The following is a 27151-nucleotide window of genomic DNA, read 5'->3' as shown; positions in this document are numbered from 1 at the left end:
TGAGCCCCACGTTGGGTGTAGAGATTACTTAAAAAATAAAATCTTAGGGGCGCCTGGGTGGCGCAGTCGTTAAGCGTCTGCCTTCGGCTCAGGGCGTGATCCCAGTATTCTGGGATCGAGCCCCACATCAGGCTCCTCCGCTAGGAGCCTGCTTCTTCCTCTTCCACTCCCCCTGCTTGTGTTCCCTCTCTCACTGGCTGTCTCTGTCAAATAAATAAATAAAATCTTTTTAAATAAATTAATTAATTAATTAAAAATTAAAAAATAAAATCTTAAAGAAAAAAAGAAAAATTACTTCAGTATTAGGTATGTATTTAATAAGTCAGTTATTCAAATGATAATGATGGCTTCCAAACTTAAAAAAAAAAGTGGATTTTGAAATCTATGCAGAGAATAACTATTTTTAAGCTGTATTTTTAAATCGCTTTTAATAAGCAGTATATGTTGAAGTATACTTACATATGAGAGTAACGTAATTATATTTTTAAAGCACTTAAAAAAAAAGTTTGTTTTTTTACGACTAGACCACCTCACTGCCTGTTTGAATATTAACCCTCTAGGAAAAACCAGAGACGATTGTTACATGGCCCAGTGTTCACTTTGGGCAGAACGTCTCTCCCTATAGATGGTTATTCCCTACAAAAGGGAGTTTTCTTTATTCTTGTGTCTAAGGAAACCTGTCTCAACTAAATCCTTTTATTTTCAACATGGTGATTTTGTTTGGCCAAATGTTTTTGCCAAAACTGTTACTTTATATAATTGTTGTAAACTGTTACCATGGGCTTAGGACAGTTCTGATTTTTCTCAGCTGATGGGTATGACGCTAACATAACCAGTCGTGGGCGACAGTAGAGCCAGTACTCAGCACGGCAGCTGCGCTCTAGAGACAGTCGTACGCTGAGGAACCCTGTCTGTGAATAGCCTGTGAGGATTTCCTCAGGGCCTGGGTTGTGGTGGGGGGAACAGGATGCTGAGTGGGGCAACTAGCAGCCTGCCTCCCAGGCCTGACTCTGCCACCATTTGTGTGCTCCTTGGGTTAAACCATTTCATCCTTCAGGGCCCCGGCTGCCTCACGGCTACACTAAGAGGTTGAGCAGTCGAGTCTAGTTCTGCCATTTTGTCTTTCTGAGTCCGTTCCAAATCTCGGATAGCCCACCCAGAAATGTGTGTCACCATTCACATAACGATAGGGGAAGGGCTGGTCCAATGAGGTTGATTGCTAGTCCCATCGAACAGGGTTCTCGTTTTATTAAATGGTTGCTTTCTTTATTAAAAACATAACCAAACAAAACTCAGATTCTTAGAGACAAGTGAATTAAGTCCACTAAACCTTTCTTGCAGTTCATTTAAGTGATGTATTATGCTGGTGTTACACGTGCCGTCCATTGTAATGTGTGTGTTACGCTTAAAGAATTATCTGTGTGCTGTTCGAGAAACAAAATGCATGTCCTTTGTGTTTATTTTTCCTGCCAGAGAGATGATGAGGATGGTGATGATATGGATAGTTACCAGGTATCACTGCTGCTGTCATTCTGTGGCATGGGGCACAGCTGCTGCTAATGGCCAGCGTCCGCAAAGCAGGGGGCAGGGAGGAGGAAGGAGGACCGTCGAGCAAGAACATGCAGTCTTTCACTCGCTTTGGATTTGCTTTAAACATAATCGGGGATACAATCCTGTTGCTCTAGATTTCTCTGTCCGTTCAAAGTGTGTGATCAGATTCCGCATTGCTGCTATGCAATCTCGAATTAGCTCGTAAAGACCTTCCAAGCAAGACCCTTACCACTGTATTAAATTAATGATTTTTAAAACTTTGGAATTACCCATCCATAATCTTTAAGTCGAAGCTTGTCTTTTCTATGCAAAACTGCACCTCGTGCCTCATTTCCAAGAGAGAAGGATTGTTCTAATATACAGCTTTAACTCTCTTGCTGGAGAGGAAATGGAAAACATTTCAGGCACATAGTTTAGTTTGGGTTAGCCAGCTTCCTTCTCTCATTAGGACCGAGCTTAATTATCCATAACTTGGAGAATTTAAATCTCAGCTTTTTCTTTTTGGAAATTTAGGGGAAAAAAAAAAGGCACCTGCGAACTCGTACCTCGTCAGCACTGGCTGGCCTGCTGTCGTGGAATGTAGGATGATAGGAACAGCAAGGCAGCAAATCTGGATGAAGTGTTCTGGGTTTGGTCCCCAGTCTTTGTACTGATTCTCCACAGTTTTCCTGGGGTGCCTTCCTGTATGTGAACTGTGGGTACGCTGTAGACAGAGCCTCAGACGTCCTCTGCCGTCCGCTCGTAATGCCACATCTTAAGGGTTAGACCAGAATTAGGCAACTCACTGAACATTTTGAGTAGAATTGATGGGCTTCTTTCCCTCATAACTTAACTAAGAAAGAAAACAAGCAAACAGAAACAAAGTTCAGGGGAAATCCCAGTCTCCCCTTGGATCTCAGCAATGCCATTAACTAACGTCCTGCTGCTGTCTGTGCGCTTCCTGCCACCTTGTTCACGGTGAAGTCCCAGCGGCTGCTTCTGGGCGTTCCTAAAGCATGGCTGACTGCATGTTGGGTGTTTGCATGGGAGATTTTTGGTGAGCCTTGTAGTAGTGGTTGGAGGTAAAATCTTTGCAGCAAGTTTGAAAGGTTCTCGGCTGATCTGTTCTTTGCATTTCAGAAAATACATGTTTTCAGGCCATTGAACGATGAACTATGAAAATGCCTGTTTTCTTTTTTCCATTCCATTCGCTGTTCCATGATTTGGGCTCTGTTCATGGTGTCCTTCTGCTTAGAATCACACATCTTTCAAATGAATAGCTCCAATTTAAATACACACACACACACACACACACACACACACACACCATGTAAGAATCATCCCCACAGCTGGTATAGTTTGAGCTTCTCTTGCTTTTAAGTATAATTATCCCTTTGGCAATCCAGGGGCTCTGATTTCTGAGTAATGGGTTCCTCGATCAGCATGCTGTGTTTCCGAGGCCTCTTTGCTTTCTCGCATATTAATCACACAGCAATGTTCAATGGCCTTTCCTAATGAAAACTTTCCTGATCAATGTAAACATCTTTGTTAAAAAAAAAAAAAAGTCGTCTATGTATTCTACAGGAAAATGTTTTCCCTCCCTGATGTCAGGAAGAAGACTTAAACTGTGTGAGAGAGAGGTGGTCTGATGCGCTCATCAAACGACGAGAGTACTTAGATGAGCAGATAAAGAAAGTCAGCAATAAAAAAGGTATGTGAGATGAAACTCTTTCCCGGGAGTGGCTTTTTCACTTCTAGACAGTGGCGGCAGGTTGTCTCCTCCCCTCGGTTGGACAATACTACCTTAGTGTTCTGACCTCGTAACAATTACAGATAGTAGTGACTCCTTTCGTACGGTATTGAATTTGAAAGTAATAAACCTTCCTAAGCCTCTGCGGGAACTGTGACGTGAAACGTTAAACTTTAGTTCTGAAGGATGCAAATGCAGTCAGAACTGACACGTGGTTACGAGGCGTTCCGGGCTCAGGACCTGGGACCGACGGCAGCTCCAGGGTCCCACGTGGCAGGTCAGCGCCCAGCTGGAGCAGGAGGCCTGAAGCGGGCCTGCAGCTCCCCTCACGGCCCCGCGGCTCCAGGGACGCAGTTTCTTACGCTGGCAGCAGCCGCTGGGGCTCCGGGGTAGAGGTGTGTGCTTAAAACCCTTAGTCTTGCGCCCTGACGTGATGATCCGTGCAGTGTGGTGGGTTCTGCATCAGAGGACACGTTATGCGCGTTCATCCGTTTCAGGTAGAAGTTAGCGAAAGCTCCCCCCTCAGCAAAACATCTTAGCGCAGAGCTCATGGTGTCAGTTTGTATACGTGCTCAGCCTGCTAATGGAAACTCGCTTTGACTATACCCGGATAGCTCCAGGGTGGAATTATGAATCAGGGTTTCAAAATAATGTAAAATCTTTTTTGTCAGGAGCGCAAAGGACAACAAAGTTAGTTTTACAGAGCGTGGTGTGTGGTGTGTTTTAATCCTCTGCACAGTGGTGTGTACTTTCATAAAGCAGCGCCACATCCATGACGTCGCTGGATCTTTCCAACAAGCGTGTTAAGTAGACATGACTTGTATGGGCCCTATTTGACGGACTAGGAAGCCCAGACTCGTCTGTGGAATAACTTCCCCGGGGCACAGAACCGGGAAACATAACCGTGTTCTCATCCCCATCCTGATGCTCTTTCCACGTGCCTACCCGGAGGTCCATCGAGTGAGAGTCCTAGTGTCTCTGAGCTTGTCTGGGTGCTCGGCTGGAACTTGGAAGCCTCCCTTCAAGTTTTGGAACATCATTGATGTTCCAGCCACTTGGGGATGTCACCCAGTGAAAACCTGTTTATTTTAAATCTGGAAATTGTCTTTTCCCCCGTCTTGGTGCTCATGCCCTCGTGTTGTCCTGCAGAGAAGACGGAGGACGACGTGGAGCGGGAAGCCCGGCTGGTGGAGCAGTGGGTGGGGCTGACCGAGGAGAGAAACGCCGTGCTGGTGCCCGCGCCGGGCAGCGGGGTCCCCGGGGCGCCCGCCCACTGGTGAGTGGCCTTCTCCCCACACGGGCCTGACAGGATGCAGCAGATGGCCTGCACCAGGGTCATGCGAGTGACTTTCCAGGATGTCGCAGCCCATGCTGAGGGCCATGAGCTGCTCAGGGAAGGACCACCCATGTCTTCGTGCTGCCTTCCCTCCTTCCTTCCCCACAGCGGCCAGCTTCCTCTCCCAGGAAGCCGGGAAGCATCTGTTTATTACGTGGCCAGAAAGCAAATACCACACCTCAGTGTCTCCACCTGAGCAACTTGGACACCGTTTCTTCATCTCCAGAAACTCTCTTATTTCGGCTTAAGAGAAGGGTGTTTCCAGAGTCCACTTGAAGAGGGGAGAAAATATATTTTCTTCTTAGCCCTCGTGCCTGCTCAGTTTGGTCACTAGCATAGAATCAGGTCTTGAGCACTAAATAACCATGGTCAGTCAGTTCATTGATCAGTCCATCCGATGCTCATCAGAAACAGCATGGTGTCCTAGGCTCTGGAGTCAAATAGATCCAGATTTAGTTTCCACCAGCAGCCCTTTAAGTGTTAAATGTCGGTAACTTCTCTGAGACTTTGTTCTTTTTTTTTTTCTTTTAAAGATTTTATTTATTTGAGAGAGAAAGAGAGCACGGAGCTGTGGGGAGGAGCAGAGGGAGAGGGAGAAGCAGACTCCCCGCTGAGCAGGGAGCCTGGCTTTGGGCTTGATCCCAGGACCCCGAGATCACGACCTGAGCCGAAGGCAGATGCCTGAGCCACCCAGGCGCCCCAAGGCTTTACTCTTAATCTGTGAATGGAGCCCTGTTTTTGGTACTGTTGAAAGGATTAGAGAGAATATATTAAAATTATTGATAGTGCCCATTTGTAAATGGTAACTACTACTGCTGCTTCTTATTCTCATTCTCATTACAAGAATACGTCCTAGGCATTTAGGAGAAATCAGACTCCTTTTGAACAGAGAGTGTACATGCCCAGACAGTCTCTTTAAGGTAGGCGCAGAAACATCAGCGGTGTTATTTGTGCCTGTGATGATAAAGGAAAGTATAATGGATTTGATAGTATTATGAAACCAGAAAATCTGCATTCACTGGCACTTAAGTTGGGACATAAGTTGCAATGTTTGTCCCTGCACATTCTCCCGCTGTCCTGGAGTCCTGCAGGGCACACGCGCAGTCTGTCTGCCAGCCCCATGGTTGCATACGGCCACCTTATTCCCAGTGTTGTTCTGCTCCCTGAGGCCCTGTCTAGACAGTCCTCCTTACCCCAGTCACTTTCATTTGAGCCATTTCCAAACTTCAGGTCATCTTGACTGTAAAATGTGGAGTCCTGGGTCCTGCCCTAGGTACTTTGATTCACAAGAGGAAGGATGGGCCCAGGGCTTTTCATTTTCAGAGCCCTCCCCCCTCCCCCAGATAACTCAGATGCACACGGGCCAGTTTTTGATAAAGGACTGCTTTGGTCTGTTTCATGGACAACCCTTCCTCCTTTGATATGTCTTTCATTCTCTCCTCTTTGAAGCTTTTTAATGTTGTCTTTTTTGTTTACTTCCTCTGGGTTCTGGTCCTGTCCCCTGTCTCCACTCTTAACAGCATCCCTTCCCTTTTTCCCATCACTAGGCCTATTTCTACAAAGCCATCAAATTCTTTGTTTCAGTTAATTACATCTGATTTATGTAACTGGTAGTTCTTTATGGAAGTCACATAATTCTCATGATGTATGTTAACAGAGACATCAAGAAATGTTCAAATAGGGCTCCTGGGTGGCTCAGTTGGTTAAGCATCTATCTTGGGCTCGAGTTATGAGCTCAGGGTCCTGGGGTCGAGGCCCACATCGGGCTCCCTGCTCAGTGGGGAGTCTGCTTCTCCCTCTCCCTCTGTCCCTCCCCCTGCTCATGCTCTCTCTCTCTCGCTCTCTCTCAAATAAAATATTTTTTTAAAAAAAAGGAATTGTGCAAATATTTCATGAATAGAGTCTGTAACCCCACAGTGGTTCTTTTCCACTTCCGTGCCTCTGTGGTGTTCGATTATCTAACACGATGTAGTACACGTATTTTGTTATGATTAAATTTTGTTGTTAAATTTAGGGTCCCACCACCCGGAATGGAAACTCACATACCGGTTCTCTTCCTTGATTTGAACGGTAAGCAGACCCCAGGGTTCCAGGGGCCCTCTCATTTCATTTAGGTTTGTAATCTCTACAGACCCACCTGATTTTGATTCCTTAATTACTTTTCTCATCAGTCATATGCTGTATCTAGGTGACATTTTTAGCCCAACCAAATGTATGAACCTTGACATGTAACATCACTAGAAGAGAGAAGTGGGTATTTAGTCTTAAAAAGAGAGTTCTGCGAGATTAAGAACTCGCACAAAAAGTGTTTAAAACAGAGTTGAGAGACATTAATGGACAGAGGGATTACCTGAGAAAGTAATCCCCCTCAGAGACTCTGAACCTTTAGGCTTTGCAGGGCTCTAGGAATCTGCATTTCTGATTAGTGCCATTTGCTCCCTGCCCCAATAGCGCCGATGCCAGAACGTAATTACACTGTAAAACCAGCATTAAGGGTTGTTCTTTACGGTAGCGATTAGATTGAACCTGCGTGAACCAAGAGTGATGGTCCTCAATGTATTTTAGCAGGAAAACCCATTTTCAGAATGAAATCTTTTTTTTTTTTTTAAAGATTTTATTTATTTATTCGACAGAGATAGAGACAGCCAGTTAGAGAGGGAACACAAGCAGGGGGAGTGGGAGAGGAAGAAGCAGGCTCATAGCGGAAGAGCCTGATGTGGGGCTCGATCCCGTAACACTGGGATCACGCCCTGAGCCGAAGGCAGACGCTTAACCGCTGTGCCACCCAGGTGCCCCTTCAGAATGAAATCGTAAATGGAACCCTATGTGTAGACTAAAAAGGAAGAGTTGCCAAGTGGCGGGATGGGTGGGCTCAGGCAGGCTCTTCTGCACGGCCCCTGAAATCTCAAAACACAGCCTGGAAACCTGTCATTTGGAGGGAAGACCCGGGGAGGGTCACTTTGGCTCTTCCTAGGAAGAATTGTTTTAAGAGCCTAGAAGTAGGACATGTGCCTTATGAAGTGGTGGGCTCCCTGTTATTGAAGGATACGTGCAAAGGTTGGATGACCACGTATAGAAATTTGTGAAGGTGAATCCCACGTGGTATTGGAAGAAGGTGATCTTTGTATTTCTCCCAAGTGCTTGGAACTTTGATTACACATTGATTGTTTAGCTGTTCAAATCTCTAATCATGTGTAAATTGTGTAAGTAGGACACAAGCCTCACACCAGGCTACACAAGGAATTGACCTCAGAAAGCACCAAAGTCTCAGCTGTGTTTTGTAGAGAAAATCTCTGCTCCTAGGATTGCGTATGGCATATATTTGTCTCTTTTATTGGAGACTCATGGGGTACCTTCTTGGCTCTCATAGTTGTTTCTGTAAAGGATAAAACCTATTGTGAGGAATTAGAACTGTGGGATAAGGAAGGGAAGAAAAAAATGAAAGTGCATTATGTGTAAAAATCATCTGTGGAAAGCATATTTTAAAAAATTCAGTGTTTGCTTAAAAAAATGACTTTTCCTTCCACTTCTGTTTTGTGCCCCGGATGTGGTCAGCCGATGACCTTAGTGCCAACGAGCAGCTCGTGGGCCCCCACGCATCGGGTGTGAACTCCATCCTGCCCAAGGAGCACGGCAGCCAGTTTTTCTACCTGCCCATCATAAAGCACAGTGATGAGGAGGTATTTGACCCCTACCGTTCTGTTTCTGGGCTTCAGATGAGTGCACCTGCCTACGGGCCTGTCTTCCCGTTGAACTGCTGTGGTCTGCTTTGGGGGAGAGGACTGGGGACTTTAAAAACTTGAATGTGTGTTGTTGCTCAGAAAAAGAGAGGAGAAACACGTATGATTGGGATTGTGTTTCTCTTCTCGCTGTCCTGTGTGTTGTCAAACCGCAGCCCCTGAGCTGGGTCTTTTCTGTGTCCCCAACCCTTCTCTTGTTCTCAGGTTTCAGCCACAGCCTCCTGGGACTCCTCAGTGCATGATTCCGTTCACCTGAATAGGGTCACGCCACAGAACGAAAGGATTTACCTAATAGTGAAAACCACGGTGCAGCTCAGCCACCCAGCTGCTATGGAGTTAGTATTACGAAAACGGATTGCAGCCAATATTTACAACAAACAGGTAGTAACAGGGCCTGATTCTGCTGTTGCCTACATGAGCTCGAAGTGTCTTCCTTCTGTCTTTCACAAAGTTGTGTTTTGTGGTGCTGTTACAGTGGGTATGCAAGTTGTCACCACACTAGCCCAGTTATGGTCTGACTCTTGTTGACCCCAGATAACGGGGCATGGGGATGGCACAGGCAGATGTCAGCCATCCAAGGACGGTCCCCCTGGGCCAATTTGAGACCCATAATCCTAAGAGGCAGTGGAGCTATGACATGTCGCTGTTTGAAAAAGGCCAAGTGCCAAGTCCAAGCACATTAGTGACAAAACAGGACGAGGGGCAGGTCCAAAATAAATGCTTGCTGCTTCCCCTACAGGTGCTGCCAACAAAACGGACCTTCCCCAGTTTTCTTCTGTGCAAGGATGGACTAATTAAAGCCTATCAAGATCAGTCAGTTGAGCGTCCAACTCTGCTTGAGATTCTTTGTCCTCCGTCTGTCCCTCCTGCTTGTGCACTCGCTCTCCCTGTAAAAAAAAATTAATAGGGGCGCCTGGGTGGCTCAGTCAATTAACCGTCTGCCTTCAGTTCAGGTCATGATCCCGGGGTCCTGGGATCCAGCCCTGTGTCAGGCTCTCTGCTCAGCGGGGTGTCTGCTTCTCCCTCTGCCCCTCCCCACTGGTACTGCTCGCTGTCTCTCTCTCTCAAATAAATAAATATAATCTTTTAAAAAATAATAAAATAATAAATCTTTAAATAAATAAATAAATTCTATTAAGATCAAAAGGAAGACTGCCAATGAGAAAGAAGAGCGACCCCCAAAATCCCTGAATGGACTACAAATTCTATGCTTTAATCCCCAAATGACAGCTGGACGGTGTTGTCCTTCAGGGTCAGAGACAAGGATTTTTCAGTTCTGTTTTTCTGAGTTGTTGCAGGTGTATCGAAAACCTAGTACTTGATAATACTTCTACAGTTTGTAAAACGCGGAATAAGTTATGTATTTCACATCACTTAATTCGGCTTTCCTTTCCTACCAGAGCTTCACCCAGAGCCTGAAGAGGAGAATATCATTGAAGAATATATTTTATTCCTGTGGTGTAACCTATGAAATAGTATCCAACATACCAAAGGTAAATACATATGTTATTTTTTAAAAATATCGAAATAGAAGTATTGGAGAATGTCATAATTCTTCGAACTTCTAAATCATTTTCTTACCACAATTTGGATAAAAATATTGTTCACATAAAAGTATTGTAATTCCAGGAAAATAAACAAACAAACAAACGTATTGTCATTGCCTTCTTGTCCTTCAGGCAACAGAGGAGATTGAGGACCGGGAAACCCTGGCTCTCATGGCAGCGAGGAGTGAAAATGAAGGCACTTCAGACGGGGAGACCTACATAGAGAAGTACACACGTGGCGTGCTGCAGGTGGAGAACATTCTGAGCCTCGAACGGCTCCGGCAGGCAAGTAACAGCAGGATCTGGACTACAGGGTGAGAGCACCAGCCTCCCCCACAAATGGACTGAGATGAACTTATTTACCAGACACCCGCATACTATTCAATACCTTCTACTTAAGGGCTGTGCCTTTAGATACATTCTTTCATTTAATCTTCAAGATGGCCCTATGAGGGAGAGAAACACTGTCAGAATCCCCTTTTGTGAGAACATCGAGGCCGGCGGAAGTTAGCTCGCCTGCTCAAGGCTACACCGCTAAGAAGTTGGTACAAAGTCGGTCATAAACCAGGAAGGCTTGACTCCAGAGTCCATGTGCTTAGCCACATGCTGTTACTATGTCCCTAATTTTGGGGGTCCGGGTTAACTTCTGCAACAACAGCAGGGCATTCCGATGAAGCTAACCCACTAGGCAGTGGACTCTGAGGCGGGAATTGTCATCCGTAGAAGCAGTGGTTGAAGTTCATGGAAAGTGCGTTGTGAGCAAACAAGAGGACTAAGATTGGCATCTGTCTGAAAAATCTGCCTTTAGTGGAAGTCCCCGAAATTGCTGCGTGAATAAAACACAAGACAGCATAAAAGTTAATGGTCGTTTTGCAAATGAGATACATCGTTAGGGGTATTTCTTCTCCGTTTTCTCTGCCTACCTCTGTAAACAAACTACCCCATAGATGTCTTTAGTTCAGCAGTTTTCCTGGTCTTATGAATGGAGAGTGTTTTTGGTAGATTAAGGAAAGAGAAATTAGTGGGTACCATAAGATTCCAGCTTTTATAACTAGGGAAGGAGCGTGGGATTGAAACGATGTGTCTTTCTATATTTCCTAAACCTTCCGCAATAAACATACATTATTTGTCATCAGAGGGGAAAAGAAAATAAATGTTATTTTGACCTTTGCAGGCGGTCACGGTCAAAGAAGCACTGTCCACCAAAGCCCGGCACCTGCGGAGAAGTCTCAGCACCCCAAATGTTCATAATGTGAGCACCCCCTGCCAAGGGTCTGTTGCTTCTGTGATGTGTCTTGGGGTTTGGGGTGTGGCATGTAAGGGCACCTGGGGTTCAGGGTTTACTGGCGTGGGCATCCCGTAGAGCCAAGCCTCGCCTCTCTCCCAGGGAAACACACCAGAAAGCGCAGTTACGGTCCCACGTCTGAGCCTTTAGCGGAATTTTTCCGGTTTCTCTTCAGAAGGTTATCTCCTTGAAAGATGTTTCTTGAATGTAGTTGGTTTAAGGGTGGTCAAGTCAGCTAAAGCTCCTGGCCTCCAGAGCTGCTGGGTGCTGCTCTGGGCTCGTTGCCCCAGTGGGTTTTCCTGTGCTGCCCGTCATGGTGACAGGGCACTGCACTCCTCCGTCTTGACACTCCCCTAGTCCGCGGTCTCTCCATTGACCGTTTGATTCTCTCTCTCAACCAGTTCATCTAGAAAATCCAGTTGACAGGAACTGCTTAGTGGAGGGGTCACGGTCATGGGAAGAAAAGCCAGACTAGTGCACGGACAGTTTCAAAGCAGTCTCTCTTCTCTGGAAGCAGCAGAGTAAAAGACCCTCCCGAGAAGGAGCACAGTATCGTTACCTTGCTTCTTTCCAGAATCGCCAGGAAATGATTAAAAACATGGGGAACATTTATAAAAGCTGTCTCAACAGCAGGGCCCTGTACATACAGGTTACTTCTGACCCCAGTGCGATTGTTTAGAAACTGATATGAGAGACTCATACAGTGTAAATTGGAAAATCAACTTGGTACACACATCAGTGCCTGTGGGATACAGGTGAAGTGGTACTTAGAGGAAAACTAGGCTCTGAGTTCCCTATTGCTCCGTTTCTACAGCCAAATACTAGACGGTAGAGAAAATGAAAGAACAAGAGCCACTCTTAGGGACATATGGCTCTTGTAGTAAAAAGAAGAGTAAAACACGCTGAGGGAAACATCTGTGCTAAAAGGTAAAGACAGATAACCTAACGGAGTATTCTGTCCCCACCCCCAGCCCCCTAGAAAATGAACCTACATCTGATCAAGACCCTGAATCTCACTGCTGATATTTATGGGGGACAGAAGAGAATGTTAAGTGACACAAAAGGGACTCCGTGAGCAAGGAGGAAACTGTATAGGCACAAATGACCTAGAAAAAAGGAAAGCGTGTGAGCTAGTGTGACCCTGATTCAGAATTAACTGACCATGTGTCTGAGACATTTGAACACTGGGGAACATCGGATGCTATTTAGGAATCACTCAATTTTTTTACAATATGATAATGATACTCTGGTTTGTTTTTGTTTTAAGATTTTTTTTTTTTTTTAAGTAATCACTACATCCAACATAGGGCTTGAACGCATGACTCAAAAGTTGCACGCTCTTCCGACCGAGCCAGCCAGGCACCCCATGGTTATGGTTTTTTAAAAGGGAAGGAGGAATTCTGTATTTTTTAGAGATTCACAGAGAAGTATTTATAGATAAAAGATTTTTAAGTCAAAAGAGCAAAATCAGAATAAAAATTTTTTAAAGGTCATAATAAATACTACAGCAGAATTATAATAAATTCAGAGAAGGTGTATGAAGATTAGAACAGAGGTGTATGAAATAGAAAATCAACAATAGAATCAACAAAGCTGAAAAGTGGGCTTTTTGAAAAGACTGGTCAAATGGACTGACTTCTAGTTAAGATTAATTGGGGGAGGAAAGAAAATAGTGGATATTAATTCCAGTATTATTGGCAATAAAAAGGGACGTAGCACTACAGAGAGGACAGAGATTTAGACAGCATAAGAGCAAACCATGCATCACGTTATATCAGTAAATGTAAAAGCTTCAAGAAAATGGAGTTTTCTTACAAACACCAAATCATAGAAGAAATAGAAAATCCGAATGCAGCTCTCACCATAAATAAAGCCTACACTCACGGAGAGAGAGACTGTGTTCATTGATGGGAACACACAGTATCAAAAAAAAATTGGCACATCTCCTTAAGCTGATCTGTAAATTCCCAGTGTAATTTCTTGTAGGATTTCATAAGCTGACCCCAGAATCACTATGGAAGAGCAGAGTTGAAGGTGCATATGCTTTATCTAGAGCCCAGAGATTCCAGGCCTTCACACACACTCTAGAGCTCCTCATAGAAACGTAGGAGGGGGCTCCTGCCTGGCTGGTGAGCATGCAACCCTCATTCTTGGGGTCGTGAGTTTGAGCCCCACGTTGGATGTAGAGACTAAATAAATAAATAAATAAATAATTAAACAAACTCAAAATAAAAAAGCAACATAGGGTGTATTTAGAACTAAATAATGCTGAAATGGTATACATGTCCATCATTGTGGGGTACAGCTAGAGTGGTACTTAGGGACATTAACAATAATTTATTTCATCAGAGTTTGTAATAGAGAAAAAAATTGAAGTAGCTTAGATACCTATCTAGAATAGAACAAATAAATTCTGAGACTAATGAAAAAGACCATGTATGGTGAGATACCACTTATTTTAATTATAAAAATATGCAAAATAGATATCACATGTGCATATACATTATATATATTTACATATTATAGATGCATGTATTTTTTATATAAATCAATTTTTGTGTACATAAGTAACTATGCAAAGCCTGCGTGGGAATAATTACCCCAAATTTAGTATGGTGGTTCTCCTGAGGATTGCAGAAGGAAAAGAGGGTTGAGACTATCATACAGGCTTCAGCTGTAAATGTGACATTACATTTCTGTATTTCGGTGTAATTTATGTTAAATACATAAACCACATTGATAAAACCATGGTTCTCTTACAGGTCTCCTCCAGTCGACCAGACCTTTCTGGCTTTGATGAAGATGATAAGGTGTGCATCTGTGCTGTGGGCATGGCTAGCTTACTTAGCAGAGTCAGAGTATGAAAAGTTAGGGTGTCTTGGTGTTCTTAAAATCTCAGGACTTCCTGTCTTAATCTTATGCAGATCGTATCTTCTACCTGTCCATTTCCAGGTTCAAATACTTGATGTGAAATTGCTGTGCACTCAGCGTTAACATTGTACCTGGCATATTTTCCATACCAGCATAGTCCTACACAGAATTGAATTATCTGTGTGTTTATGGGTCTAACTCAGTGATTTAAGAAAGTATTATATCTGCCATTGCAAAATCAAAATTATTCCAACTAGGTAAATTCGGGATTTAAAATTAAGGACATTTTGCAACATGACCTTCCTCAGCAAATATTGCTTAGATCATTTATTATTTTTAAGTTATTTTTTAATTTTTTTTATATTTTTAAGTTATTATGCCAGGGATTGAGTGATTCAAAGAGCAGAAACACAGATTGTGTCATCAAGAAGTTTGAAATCTAGTCTTTAGAGGCAGGCAAGTTGAAGTAAGATTAAATAAGCTTATATGATACATAAATGGAGTTTTCTTTCCTTAGTATACCAGTATCTTAGGCCAGTTTGATACTTTTAAATCTCAGGCATACATAGAGTGACCATACCCCCTGGTTTGCCTGGGGCAGTGCAAGCGTATGCCTGCTACACAAGCGAAATTATTAATGGAACCCATTCACTCCAAAAAGCGTTTCATTGTGGTCTTTAAGTTATCTAGTCACCCTAGAGACACATCAGATTTATCAAGGTGGCTCCCTTTGTAGGGGGAGAGAGGAAAATGGATGGGACCTTAGGAATTCAGAAGGGATTTCATTCCATTTGTCATGATTTTATTAAATCTCTGACATATATGATAGGATATTAATATTAACACTCTAGCCATACCTGGGTGTGACAGTACTTGTCATATTATTTAGCCATTCATACTTTTCTATGTTTGAAATACTTTATAATAAAAATAAAGAAGAACACTTGCTGCCAATAAAAAATAGGAAAAACCTGAAATCTGGGCTTCACTTCTTATTTTAAAGGGACTTAATTACAGCTAACCCATATCTTTACTTTGTAGGGTTGGCTAGAGAACCAATTAGACATGTCTGACTACAGCTCCAGTTATCAGGATATAGCCTGTTACGGAACTTTACCCAGGGATTCGCCTCGAAGGAGTAAAGAAAGTAGTGGTGAGATTGTTTTTCTGTGTTCTTTCTTTCTAATTTCTTAGGAAAAGCATGGGGGGAAGTTCTTTTATAGGTGGCATTTGATAAGATAGGAGCCTGAGATTGTAGTGCGCTGGGTGATTCTAAACTGTCTTCTTGAAGAGAGCGTGTCACGTTCACTCATTTGATTTCTTTTTGCTTTGGACCTGGTATATCACCCGGATAATAATAATGGAATTTTTGTGTAGCCCTTCAGGATTTTCAGATCATTTTTCCCACATCATTTCCTGAATCTGAAGTCCCTTTTGAGACACAAACAAATCTTATTATATTATGGTTAGACTTCATTTTTTACCAAAAGAATATCTACCTGTGTAATGCTTTTGTACTCAGATTTTTGTAGGAGAATTTTTCGATTCCCGAAGCAGCTTCAGACATGGTATCAGAATGAGCTGGATCAGCAACAGCATTACTATCTAACTGTATAACCTCCCAGGGCCCTGAAAGGAATACCATTCTTTGAAAACGTAAATCAGCCTGTTACCTTACACCTTTTATTTTTCTACCAAATGACATTGTACAAGTGAATTAGGAAGAAAATACAGAGGAGGGAAAGAGGGAAAAGTAAGAAATGAGTCAGAGCAGCAGAGTGGAATTGTTCTTCCTTAGTCACATGCAGCAGGTGGCTGGAGGAAAAATGGGGCTTGTAAGAAAATGTATACAGTATCCATTCATTGAATATTTATTAGGCCTCTACTTGCTATATGCAGTGAAAGATACAAAAAGGTGCCATTCTAGATCCTGAAATCGAACTGTGGAATGAGATACATAGAAAGTAAGATATTGAAGTGACAGAATGCCCAAATGCATGGAAGGGTCATAGACCCCAGGATTACAGAGCAACGGAAAATCAGCATTACTTGAAATCGGTCTAGTCGGCTGCATTTCAGGGGCATCTTGAAAAGAAGGTAGAAAATTCAGTTTCTGCTTTCTTTGATGCCACCCAGCCCTTTGCTGACTCTTTGTGACTTGGGAGATAATCTCCACTCTTGCCCACACTGGTTTTCATCTTTAGCCAAATATTAGCCTGTTAATTTCTTTGTGGAACCAGATATTCCCGTGGCTAGGTGATGACCGTGCTCCTGGTGTGCCTGTCAAATTGTGCCTGTTTGTCTTTCCCAGGTTGTCCATCAGAGAACCCCCACGCCTTAACAGTCAGTCCTTTTAAAGCATTCTCTCCCCAGCCACCAAAGTTTTTCAAACCCTTAATGCCTGTCAAAGAGGAGCATAAGAAAAGGGTGGCTCTTGAAGCAAGACCGCTCCTCAGCCAAGAGGTAAGTGCTGCCCGTCTCTGTACTGCGTGGACAGCAGAATCGTGTTGCGTGTGGGGCAGTGACCGTGCCTGTGGACGTGCCTGGGTCACACAGGGTCACGGCGGGATTTCTTGCGTGGTGCTCTTGATGTTACTTTCTGTGCATTTACGGCTTTTCAAAGCTTTTTTTTCTTTTTCTTTTCCATCTTCTGAGTGAGAAAGAGATGTTCCCCTGGGTGCTTTGAAAATATGACAGGCTTTCTTTATTAATTTTGTGTACTTATTTTTACGTTGGTAAACGCAGTGGTGCGATTTGCCGTGGAGTGTGTGTAGTCTCGTCAGAGTCCATCGGTGGTCTAACCACAGCCCACCAAGTTGCACTGCTCACATGGGGTCGGAAGTGTTTGCGTTGCTTTTCTAACTGGCACATACTTACTGTGTATTTTCGGCTGTCGGCGTCTTCTGTATGTGATGCATCTGTGTGTCTTAACCTTTGCAGAGCATGCCTTCACCTCAGGCACATAACCCGGGCTGCATTGTGCCCTCAGGAAGCAATGGCAGCAGCATGCCAGTAGAGCTCAATAGCAAACGTGAGAAGAAGATTGTAAGTTCTGGAACCATTTCTGTCCTCTTGCCTGGTGGTGGGTTTTAAGGCCCTTTCACAGACAATCATCCAAATCCTGTAGAAGACATTAAGAGAATGTACTGGGTCTTTGCTTTTTTTTTTTTTTTTTTTTTAATGTGATCACCAGTAATGAAATTTTGCATGAATGTGGCCATGACCTGTGATTTTTTTCTAAGTGTTCATTCTGTTTTACTTATCTTTTTGCTCAGTAGCAAGTTGCTTAGAAAAGGGGGAAAGGCACTCTTACGGGTTCTAGTCGTTAAGAAGTGTAACCATGAGATCACGTTCTTTGATCTTTCTAATGTGCCTATATGCATATTGCCCAGATTCTGAAGTTAATCTACCTAGAGGAGTTGCACTTACTTGGAGTGAGTAATCATGCACTTAGCGTGGGTGTGTTTGTAAGCTCCTTCCGCGTTGCTTGATGCCCTCGCCCAGCTTATTCTGTAGCTTGTAGCCCTGCTACGAGCCCTCGGTGCCCCCGCCGCCCACTCGGCATCTCAGGTAGCCCATTCTTGTTTGCTGGCAAAATAGGTCTCACCCCCATTTGAACTCCCCCCCCCCACACCGGTGTTGGTCTTGCTTTGGGGATGGCTGATCTGTACTTCAACCACAGGTAGGTGCAAGCTCTGCCTGGAGAACAGTCATTCCCCAGAGCTTGGTTTTCAAATTTGAAAATAGTTTTTAAGACGCTGTATACCAGGCACTTTGGATTAGCAGTGATACATCAGTTAAAAAAAAAAACCAAAAAACCTGTATTCTTGGGCCTGGAAACAGTTGTCTTATTTTGTGTCTCAGCTTTCACTTTCCTGTGGCTTTCTAGGCTTTGAAACAGTGAGGCCGCTCCGAGCGAGACGGAGCTGCTCGATGTTCACATCTGTGCACGGTTCGCATCTGTGTGAGCAGATCTCCTCTCCCGGCCGCAGCGTGGCAGACCAGCCCAAGGACTCACTGGTGTGAGGTCCTCTAACAGTTCTAAAATGTGCTCCTGATGCACACTGTGTGAACCTAACAGGAACTTAACCTGGCTGTGCGGTCGGCCACCCCCTGCATGCTCGGAGTGCTAGCGGATCTTCAGAAATGGCCTTCTCGTTCCTCCTGTCCACTGAGGACAGAAGAAAAGGCACCTTTTCCCCCTCGCCTCTGTCTCTCTCCCCACCATTGCCTCTGTGTTCTCCTTACCCCTCTATCCCAAATCCCCATCGTGGTTCCTGCTGGAGAAGAGGGTGAAAGTCAACAGCTGCCCCTAGATCTCTGAATTCTAATTAATTGCTCGGTCACCTACTTGACTTCCCCCTGCTTAATTAATAAGGCTGTGGGATAGACTAAAAAGCCCAAGTAGCCAGTTCGTTACCACTGCAAACTCTCTGGCTCTCTGGCTGATTGGATCTGTCTGTTGGTTGACTTGGAACTTGCACCATGTTGCATGGATACTAAATTTAAAACCTCTGCTACTGGTACATTTCGGTAGAACATCCCATCGAGACATTCCTGGATGACCCTTCTGGGTCTGCCCATCAGATGGCTTCGCTGTTGACAGAGTTTGCCTCATCGTTTACTTTCCTTGTAGTGTTTTTAGATAAAACCCATCTCGGGACTTTTAGCTAGCAGAGCGCAGGGTGGAACCGGCCTCTCGTAACTCAGCAACTCTCAAGCGGCAGTTAGGCTCTGCGTGATCAGACACACCTTGAAGTCTGCTGAGCAGGGTCTGATGGTATCATCCTTCTTGCTGGACTCTTGAGAGATCTGCCTTAGAAATCTGGCTCAAAACAACAACAACAACAAAATCTTTAAAGAAAATGAGAAAGAGGGGTGCTTGGCTGGCTCAGTGGGAAGAACATACGACTTGATCTCTAGGTCGTTGAGTTCCAGCCCTAAGCTAGGTGTAGAAATTGCTTAAATAAATAAAACCTAAGTTTTTTTTTTAAATAAGAGAAAGAAAGCTGTCCCAATATTCTTCATCTCTTAAACTATTGAATTGTTTTATTTATTTCAGATAGCAGCTTTTCCAGGATCTTTTGGTAGATTTTAAGGGTATTATTTGCTTGCTCTGAGGTTCTGGTTCTCTTCGGGAAGCTTTCATTTTATTTCTCCTCTTACAAATGGACGTAAACTGCTTTATTCCTTTGTTCCCCATTCACTCTCCTTCCTTTTCCATTCTTTAAAAAATCAGATTGTGAGTCAGTGCTTTGGTCTGATCAGAGGAGGTTGAAATCATCTTTTACAGTTTCACGTAAAATATAGTATTATATAGCTACCCTTGATTCTTTTTTTTTAATGTTCAGTTAGCCAACATATTAGTTTTTGATGTGTTCAACGCTACCCTTGATTCTGAAAGCATGGTGTGTTGTCTCATCAGTTTGAAAAGATACACAAATGTACTTCATGTCTTGTTTGAATAAGATAAAGACAACAATATGCCTTTGGAGTCCAGCTTTTTTTTTAAGTCATGAAGCAGAGAAAAAGGGTCAAAAGGAAATCACTTCTCCCTCTCTTGAGTCTTGCATAGACAGCATATGGTTTATTTCTCCAAAGGACTTGAGTGGCATGCCCAAGGTCTCACAGTTAATGAGAGCATAAGAACAAAGGCCCCATTCCTCAGCAGAATTGGGCTGACCCCACTGACTCCAGGTGCTCCCCAAAATAATGCAGTTTCAATTGCCATGCTGCTGTTGTTTCTAAAAAAGGCTGCCAGTGGCACCTGGGTGGCTCAGTCGTTAAGCGTCTGCCTTCAGCTCAGGGTGTGATCCCAGAGTCCTGGGATCGAGCCCCACATCAGGCTCCTCTGCTGGGAGCCTGCTTCTTCCTCTCCCACTCCCCCTGCTTTTGTTCCCTCTCTTGCTGGCTGTCTTTCTCTCTGTCAAATAGATAAATAAAATCTTTAAAAAAAAAAAAAAAAAAATGGCTGCCGGCCTCTTAGTACCATGGACAGAAGCACTGGGGCCCTAGGCTGATACAGTCCTTCCAAAAAGAGACATCTCCCTGCGGGACAACAAAGTCCCCATTCCAGTGGAAGCGAAAATGACTTTAATCAAGGCAGACTCCTTGCGGGGAGTCACTGCTTTTATTGGGGGTTTTGATCCCTTCTTAAAATCAAGCTGTTTTGTCTATAGGTAAATATCAGTTTCATGAACTGAATTGCAAAAACCAAATCATGAAGACTGTAGCTATAGAGGGACTTGAGAACTTGACTCCTGCTTTACTTCTAGGTAGGGTTTTAATCTTTTTTGTCCTTAAGACATAGTAGGAAGGTGCTAAGCTTAGTCTCCTTTCAGATACAATGATAAATATTTCTGGAGTAGAAAGTCTATCTAACCAGATTCCCTGAAGGTACAGATTCCCTTGAAGGCAATAACTTGATAAACCTTCAGTCTGTTTACATGTTGGAAAACGTTTCATCTCTACTCAGTTTTCTTTTTTCTGAAATTCCTTGTCCCTACTCCGCTGGTCTCTCTCTTTGGGTCATTCCCCTTCTCCCAGTCCCATCCCAAGTGCACAACTATGTACTGATCCCTATTTGAACTTAATCTCTTGGGGGTTTTGTAGACTCTTCAGTTTTACTAAGCTCATTCTGATCCTTTAGGAATAATTTTTTATCTTCATGAGTTTGATAAATGTGCACCTGTTTCTGCACAGTAAGCTCATGATTGAATATTTCATTCAGCAAAGCTGTATTTTAGTATGATGGGCCTTTCCTTAGTCTTCAAAAGAAATAACTCCAGGCATAAAAAGGGCCCCAGATTACTAATTCTCATATTCAGATTTGGTTTTCCTTGCAGCAACTAACTTTTCAGTAATTAATTGCATCAAAGACTCCTGGTCTTGGGGAATTATATTTCTTTGCCAGCTTAAATCAGAAGGAAATATAAGGGGGGGGCACCTGGCTGACAGATTTGGGAGAGAATGTTACTCTGAATCTTATTCTCAGGTGGTGAGTTCAAGCCTCACGTTGGGCATGGAGCCTACTTAGAAAAGAAAAGAAAAATATAAGGTTGCAAACACTAGAAATTCAATGTTGAGTCTAAACACGTCAACTAGAGAACCTAGAAAATACAGGCAAAAACTACTGATTGAATTTGTCCAATCTTTGCTCCTTTCCAAACATTCTCCCCGCCCCCTTTTTTTGACAGTGCTCCCTAACGTGGAATGTAGCTGAAAATAAGATGGCAAGATTAGTGTTGCCAAAAATTTTTGTTTTGCTAATTTCTGGAAGTTTTATTGCTGATATTTGATATTCATCTTTGATTAATAGCCATGGAATTAAGACAACTGATGCTTTTACATAATGTATATTCAGGTTATTTTAAAAACTAAGGCACACTGAAGAGTATCAAGGTACTGATTTGGATAGTTAGCGTTTACGCAAAAGAAAGTATTACTATAAAATTCAGTAGATGAAGTTGATGTTCATTTGTGACCTGCCATCTGCCCTATCCTTCGAGTATGTTCTTCTTCCGCTTCCCCATCCTCTCTCTCTCCTCGACCTCTTGAAGTGATACTTTAATGAGTAAGGTTAATGTTTTGGTTGCAGATTTATAGTCTCCCTGTTACTATACCAAATGGAATTTCCATCCACTGGAACAGGGTCCAGGATTGTTCAAAGAGCAAGGACCCAAAGCGATAACACCATGAGGGCAAGGACCATACCTGTTTTTGCTCAACACTGGTATTCCCAGTTCTTAGGACAATGGGTAGCATATAGTGGATGCCTGATGAATACTTGTTGAACATCATGTTGTAAGAGGAAAGGAATATTTGCAATGTCATCAGATGTTTATGAGGTTAATAAAATGGCTAGATGGTAATACCATTTTTTTTTTTCTTTTTAAGTAAGCTCTATGTCCACTGTGGAGCTTGAACTCATGACCCCAAGATCAAGAGCCATATGCTCTACTGACTGAGCCAGCCAGGCGTCGTTTATCATTTAATTTTATATGAACATGAAACATCCTTATGTTTTATACTGTTTTCCACCAAATACAGAAGAATCATCCATTCAGGGACAGACTGGGGAGTTGAGGATACCCACTTCTGCATATTTACCAGTCTTCACAAACAGAATTCTAAAGCTTTTGACAAAGGAGATTTTCAGTGACATCTCAGTACCTTCCTCACCTTCTGGCCAGATCCTCTATTCATGCTTCTCCAAACCCGTAGACAGTGTTACCTGTAAGACTGACTGTTGGTATTTTACAGCCTTACGGCGTTTAATATAACACTGGGAACGGGTGTCGAAACTGTGTTCTTTTCCCTTTCCACTGTTGAGGTCTTGATTTTACTGCCCTCTTCACCCATAAAATAGCTCAGAAACCTTCTGCAAAGTACTTTCCTCACCTGCGCTTGGCTTCCCAAAGTGAGGATTGTAAGAACAAATGTAGCAACAGCTTTTCTCTGCCTCCTGCTGCCCCTCTCCTCATTTAATTACAAAAGGTAAAACACCACAACGGAAAACTAATCATTAATTAAAATTAATTAAAGGTGTACTGCACTTAAACCAGGGAAGGAAGCATTTCCAATTAGCACTGAGTGAGCACAGAAGAAATAAATCTCCTCCATGTTAGGTGATAATGGGTTTATGCCCACAGATCTCTGAGAATAATGCACTTGTATGTACCATATGTGACAAGACTTAACCAAACTCAGAAAAGAAGAAAAAAAAATCCCACTAAACATGTGAATGTGAATGCCTTTAATAGGAATATATTTGAAACCTGTCTCAACAATGAAGTCGCCGAAAGGAGCTAATGAGTGACTTTTCCTTCATTACTACAGGACTCTGAGGAGGAGGAGAATGATCTGGAAGCTCTTAGCAGGAAGCTGATAAGTTCACAGCCTTACGTACCTGTGGAGTTTGCTGACTTCAGTGTTTACAACGCCAGCTTGGAGAACAGGGAGTGGTTTTCTTCTAAAGTAGATTTGACGAACTCAAGGGTCTTGGAGAAAGAAGTATCCCGTAGCCCCACCACCAGCAGTATTACCAGCGGCTACTTTTCCCACAGTGCCTCCAATGCCACGCTCTCGGACATGGCGGTCCCTTCCAGTGACAGCTCAGACCAGCTGGCCATGCAGACAAAGGATACAGACTGTAGTGAGCATTACGGACCGTCACTTGTGCACGATTTCAGACTGTCCTCAAACAAAGAGTTGACAGAACTCGAAAGAGGCTTGGTGAAAGATAAGATAATTTTGGTGCCACTCAAGGAAAATAGTGCCTTAGCCAAAGGGAGCCCGTTGCCCCAAAGCATCCCTGAGAAGAACTCCAGAATCCTCTGTCGGACTGGCTCCTGTTCAGAACAAGATGCCTGCTCCCACAGAAATGGCCAACCAGCCAGAGAATTTTACCCCGGGGAAGTGACCGTAGAACACACCACAGATATCCTGGAGGACCATTCCTTCACAGAGTTTATGGGTGTATCCGATGGGAAAGATTTTGACGGTTTGACAGATTCTCCTGCTGGAGAGCTTTCAAGTAGAAGAAACCTACCAAATAAAACGGACAAGAAGAGTATCTCAGACAGGCCGCAGGACCCTGCCCAGCTGCATTCCTCGGTGCAGAGTGACCAGGTAATACATTCCAGAGGCCGTCCTTTGTGTTCTGTGAGCATGCCTGATCCTGCACCAACCCCCAGAGGCAGGCGCTTCACCACGTGACTCTGTAGGAGAGATTCACTCAGATGCTGCTGACGGGGAGGATGGGCCCCCGGGGAGCAAGCTCACTCACACTTTCGCCCAGCTGGCTCCGTGGGGCTGCGTGCCTGCTCCCGCCGGGTCAGAGTGGGACTACAGAATATATAGGACCGGTGGCGTTTCTTACTGGGCTGTGGTTTGATGCTGAATAAGGATCATTCAATCTCAGATGCATTCCCAGAAACGTTTAATTAACTGGCTGTCCCAAGGCATTCAGACAGCATCTATCATATTTCATCAAATCTGTAATTTCTATAATTATTAGATAAACCATCATTTTATGTATCATTACAAAACAATACTTCCAGTTAAACTGCATCACACCAGTAGTTGTCAGACGCATCCCAATTTCAGACACGTTAAAAAGGGGCGATGGGGGAGGGAAGTATGCATCGAAGAATGGATTAAAAAACCAGTCATTTGGTGCCCAGAGCAGTTGAAGTTTGGTCTTTGGAAGTTATTGGGTTGGTTTATTATAATGTTTCATTTTATAGTTTCATAGTTTAATTTTTTAATTTAATTCCTAAACTAATGGAACAAAGTGGATGTTTGCTAACAGTCCTGAGAAGAGCAAATGATATAAATAAGAGATTGTCCGCTTCGGGGGGGGTGGGGCTCTGCTCTTCGCCACCACTGCTTCCCATTCGGGGTCAGTGTTTTGGTCCCACACCCCCACTGCAGCTGTACGAGGGGCAAGGGAGTGCCTGAACATAGCAAAACAAAGCTCGGACAGAACTAGAAAGATATCTAGAAAGATCATTGTGCTGCCATTCGGTGTCTGCTTTGTTGAGAAAGTTATTCCAGTTCGGTGGCTTTTCCCCCACAAGCCTTACTCCCTTTCCATACTAACCCTTAAAATTTCAGGGTGTGTCACGCACACAGCACACTCACCCATGCACTACAAAAACCTAAACAGTGATTCCTTACCATTAAACAAACAAACAAACAAAAAAAGACTTTTTTCCCTGGAAGACTAAGAATAAAGTGACTCGTTACTGTCCTTGGAAACAAAACATTCGTTTGTTTCAAAGTCTTCAGCTGTCCTCACGCAGAACCTGCCCTGCTGGCCTGCATCAGCCTGCCAGTCCCTCTTCCGAGAAGTCCAAGGGCTGGTTCTTCCCCCTCAAACAGTGCTTCTCTCTCTCTCTCTCTCTCTCTCTTTCTTTTTAAGATTTTATTGATTTCTGGGGCACCTGGGTGGCTCAGTCGTTAAGCATCTGCCTTCGGCTCAGGGCGTGATCCCAGCGTTCCAGGATCGAGCCCCACATTGGGCTCCTCCGCTGGGTGCCTGCTTCTTCCTCTCCCACTCCCCTGCTCTGTTCCCTCTCTCTCTGGCTGTCTCTCTGTCACATAAATACATAAAATCTTTAAAAAAAAAAAAAAAGATTTTATTGATTTCTTTGAGAGAGAACACAAGCAGAGGGAGAGGGAGAAGCAGGCTCCCCGCTGAGCAAGGAGCTCGACCTGGGGCTCTATCTCAGGACCCCGGGATCATGACCTGAGCTGAAGGCAAACGCTTCGCTGACTGAGCCCCCCAGGCGCCCCTCGAATAGTGCTTCTCCAGTCTAAGCGTGCAGCAGACGCACCGGTCTTGAGGGTGCCTCTTCAGAATTCAAGGCCCCAGGAGTCGCTGCCACCTTACCGACGTCCCACTTCAGTGCGGGCTGGAGCAGGGGGCTTGGGTGTTCCCCCTCTGCTGCAGTGCCGGGGAGTCTGAAGGCTGCATGGGGGAAAGCAGGGCCCCAGGAGAGGAAGAGGCAACAGTCCCTCCTCTTGGTCCTTGCTGGCATTACTTAGAACCAACAAACAGGAGCAGTACCTGAGTTTTGTTTTCAAAGGCTCCAGAATAGTGGTTCCTGCCAAAGATCCTGCTTTAAAAGTGGAATTTAACAAAAATATTTGTGGTTATCAGGGTCATGTGGGATTATGGCAATTCTTTTTTTTTTCCCCAAAAAAAATTGCTTTAGTATTTTTGTTATAATACTCTTGGGTTTTAGTAAGTTGTAGTAATAATTTTTTACTTTAACTTTGGGTCTTGCTGTCATGACTTTTCCTAGAAGCCTCACCTTGGGGTTAGGTTTCTCCTTCATACAGTGTAAATCCTAGAACTGGATTCCATTAAAATCACATCCCGTGGGTCAGGGAGAGCCCCTTTGTGGGGTGGGCGATGTCTGGTGGAGAGTGGTCCCTGTATGTGTGTGTGTGTGTGTGTGTGTGTGTGTGTGTGTGTGTGTGTGTTGGAGTTGGGAGTGGGGGGGCCTGTGGGTGTGGGTGTATGAGTTGGGGGCGGGGGGGCCTGTGTGGGTATTGGAGTTGGGGGTGGGGGGCCTGTGTGTGTGTGTGTATGAGTTGGGGGGGGCTGTGTGTGGGGGGGGGTGTATGGGTGTATGGGTGTGCTGGAGTTGGGGGCGGGGGGGATCGGAGCTTGAACTCACCAGCCTCTGCATTCTAGGGAAGCACGACCCCTCGGTGAAAAGCAGCCTGGGCTTCCTTGCAGGCCACAGCATCTTTGCTCCGGCTGCCTTGTGGAAAGCACCAGCACCATCTTTAAAACATGCTGCAGCCCAGCCAGGACCTCAGACCAGCGTGGAGAAGCCAATGCTTCGTGGGCCACCTACTTTCTCCTCCCGAGCTGGGAGCAGCGGCACTTTGTCACACAGGGGAACCGGCAGCCTCTGCTTTTTTCCAGAAAGCCAGAGAACCGAAAATCCTGGATTGCATTAAGTGGCAGTATTTTTGTTTTGCACTTAACGACTACACACACCCACTGTGTAGGACCTCCACAGATTCAGACAAACTTTATTCTTGTACAACTAATTTTAATCAGTTCTTACTATAGAATCTGGAGTCAATGCTCTTTTTTTTTTATAAATAATATATATGATGTATATGAAATGTATATCTATAGTATGTTCAGGGACAGACAAGACTGCTTGTGAAAATGCAGATAAAAGTGGTTTGTAGAAAATCATAAGGTACTGGACTCGGTTACACAGCAACTTAGGTAATCATCTGATGGGCGAGCAGATGAGAAAGATTTGATCGCCTAAGAACGAGGTTGCAAATCCCTCTTTGCAGAAAAGGTTCCAGAAGGCCGTTCTTTACAACCAAAGAACTTACGTGAAGACTGAACGTGTTTGCTGTCCGTTCTTGTTTCATGTGTACATATGTGTCTGACTGCAAGTTTGGTGCCATATTGCTCTTGGTTGCCAGGCCCCTTGTAGCTCGTTGTTCTCTGTCCTGTTCCATAAGCACACTGAAAACCCCCACAGTTCTATTCCGTGGTCTTCCACCTGACCCAGCACCTGCTGACGTGACATTGCAGTGTCACTGTTGACA

At 44.1% G+C, this 27151-nt stretch overlaps 1 protein-coding gene across 1 annotated transcript in view; it reads left to right on the top strand.

Annotated features, from left to right (window-relative positions):
- Window positions 1-26780, top strand: part of KIF13A (kinesin family member 13A) — a 203057-nt gene extending 176277 nt beyond the window's left edge. The window contains exons 27-41 of the mRNA XM_087858074.1: window positions 1474-1512; window positions 3142-3241; window positions 4430-4556; window positions 6631-6686; window positions 8172-8296; window positions 8561-8737; window positions 9757-9849; window positions 10036-10188; window positions 11078-11155; window positions 13951-13998; window positions 15101-15212; window positions 16371-16522; window positions 17000-17104; window positions 22898-23689; window positions 26265-26780. Coding sequence (XP_087714200.1) covers window positions 1474-1512; window positions 3142-3241; window positions 4430-4556; window positions 6631-6686; window positions 8172-8296; window positions 8561-8737; window positions 9757-9849; window positions 10036-10188; window positions 11078-11155; window positions 13951-13998; window positions 15101-15212; window positions 16371-16522; window positions 17000-17104; window positions 22898-23689; window positions 26265-26285 — 2178 coding nt within the window. The 3' untranslated portion in view covers window positions 26286-26780. The remainder of the gene's footprint in view (window positions 1-1473; window positions 1513-3141; window positions 3242-4429; window positions 4557-6630; window positions 6687-8171; window positions 8297-8560; window positions 8738-9756; window positions 9850-10035; window positions 10189-11077; window positions 11156-13950; window positions 13999-15100; window positions 15213-16370; window positions 16523-16999; window positions 17105-22897; window positions 23690-26264) is intronic.
- Window positions 26781-27151: the final 371 nt, after the last annotated feature.

This window comes from Ursus americanus, chromosome 32, assembly GCF_024610735.1.
Source record: "Ursus americanus isolate L20-20 chromosome 32, mUrsAme1.1.p, whole genome shotgun sequence".
In the NCBI taxonomy this organism is placed as follows: Eukaryota; Metazoa; Chordata; class Mammalia; order Carnivora; family Ursidae; genus Ursus; species Ursus americanus.
The sequence above is the reverse complement of the archived record's forward strand: the minus strand, read 5'-3'. Positions and strand labels throughout refer to the sequence as shown.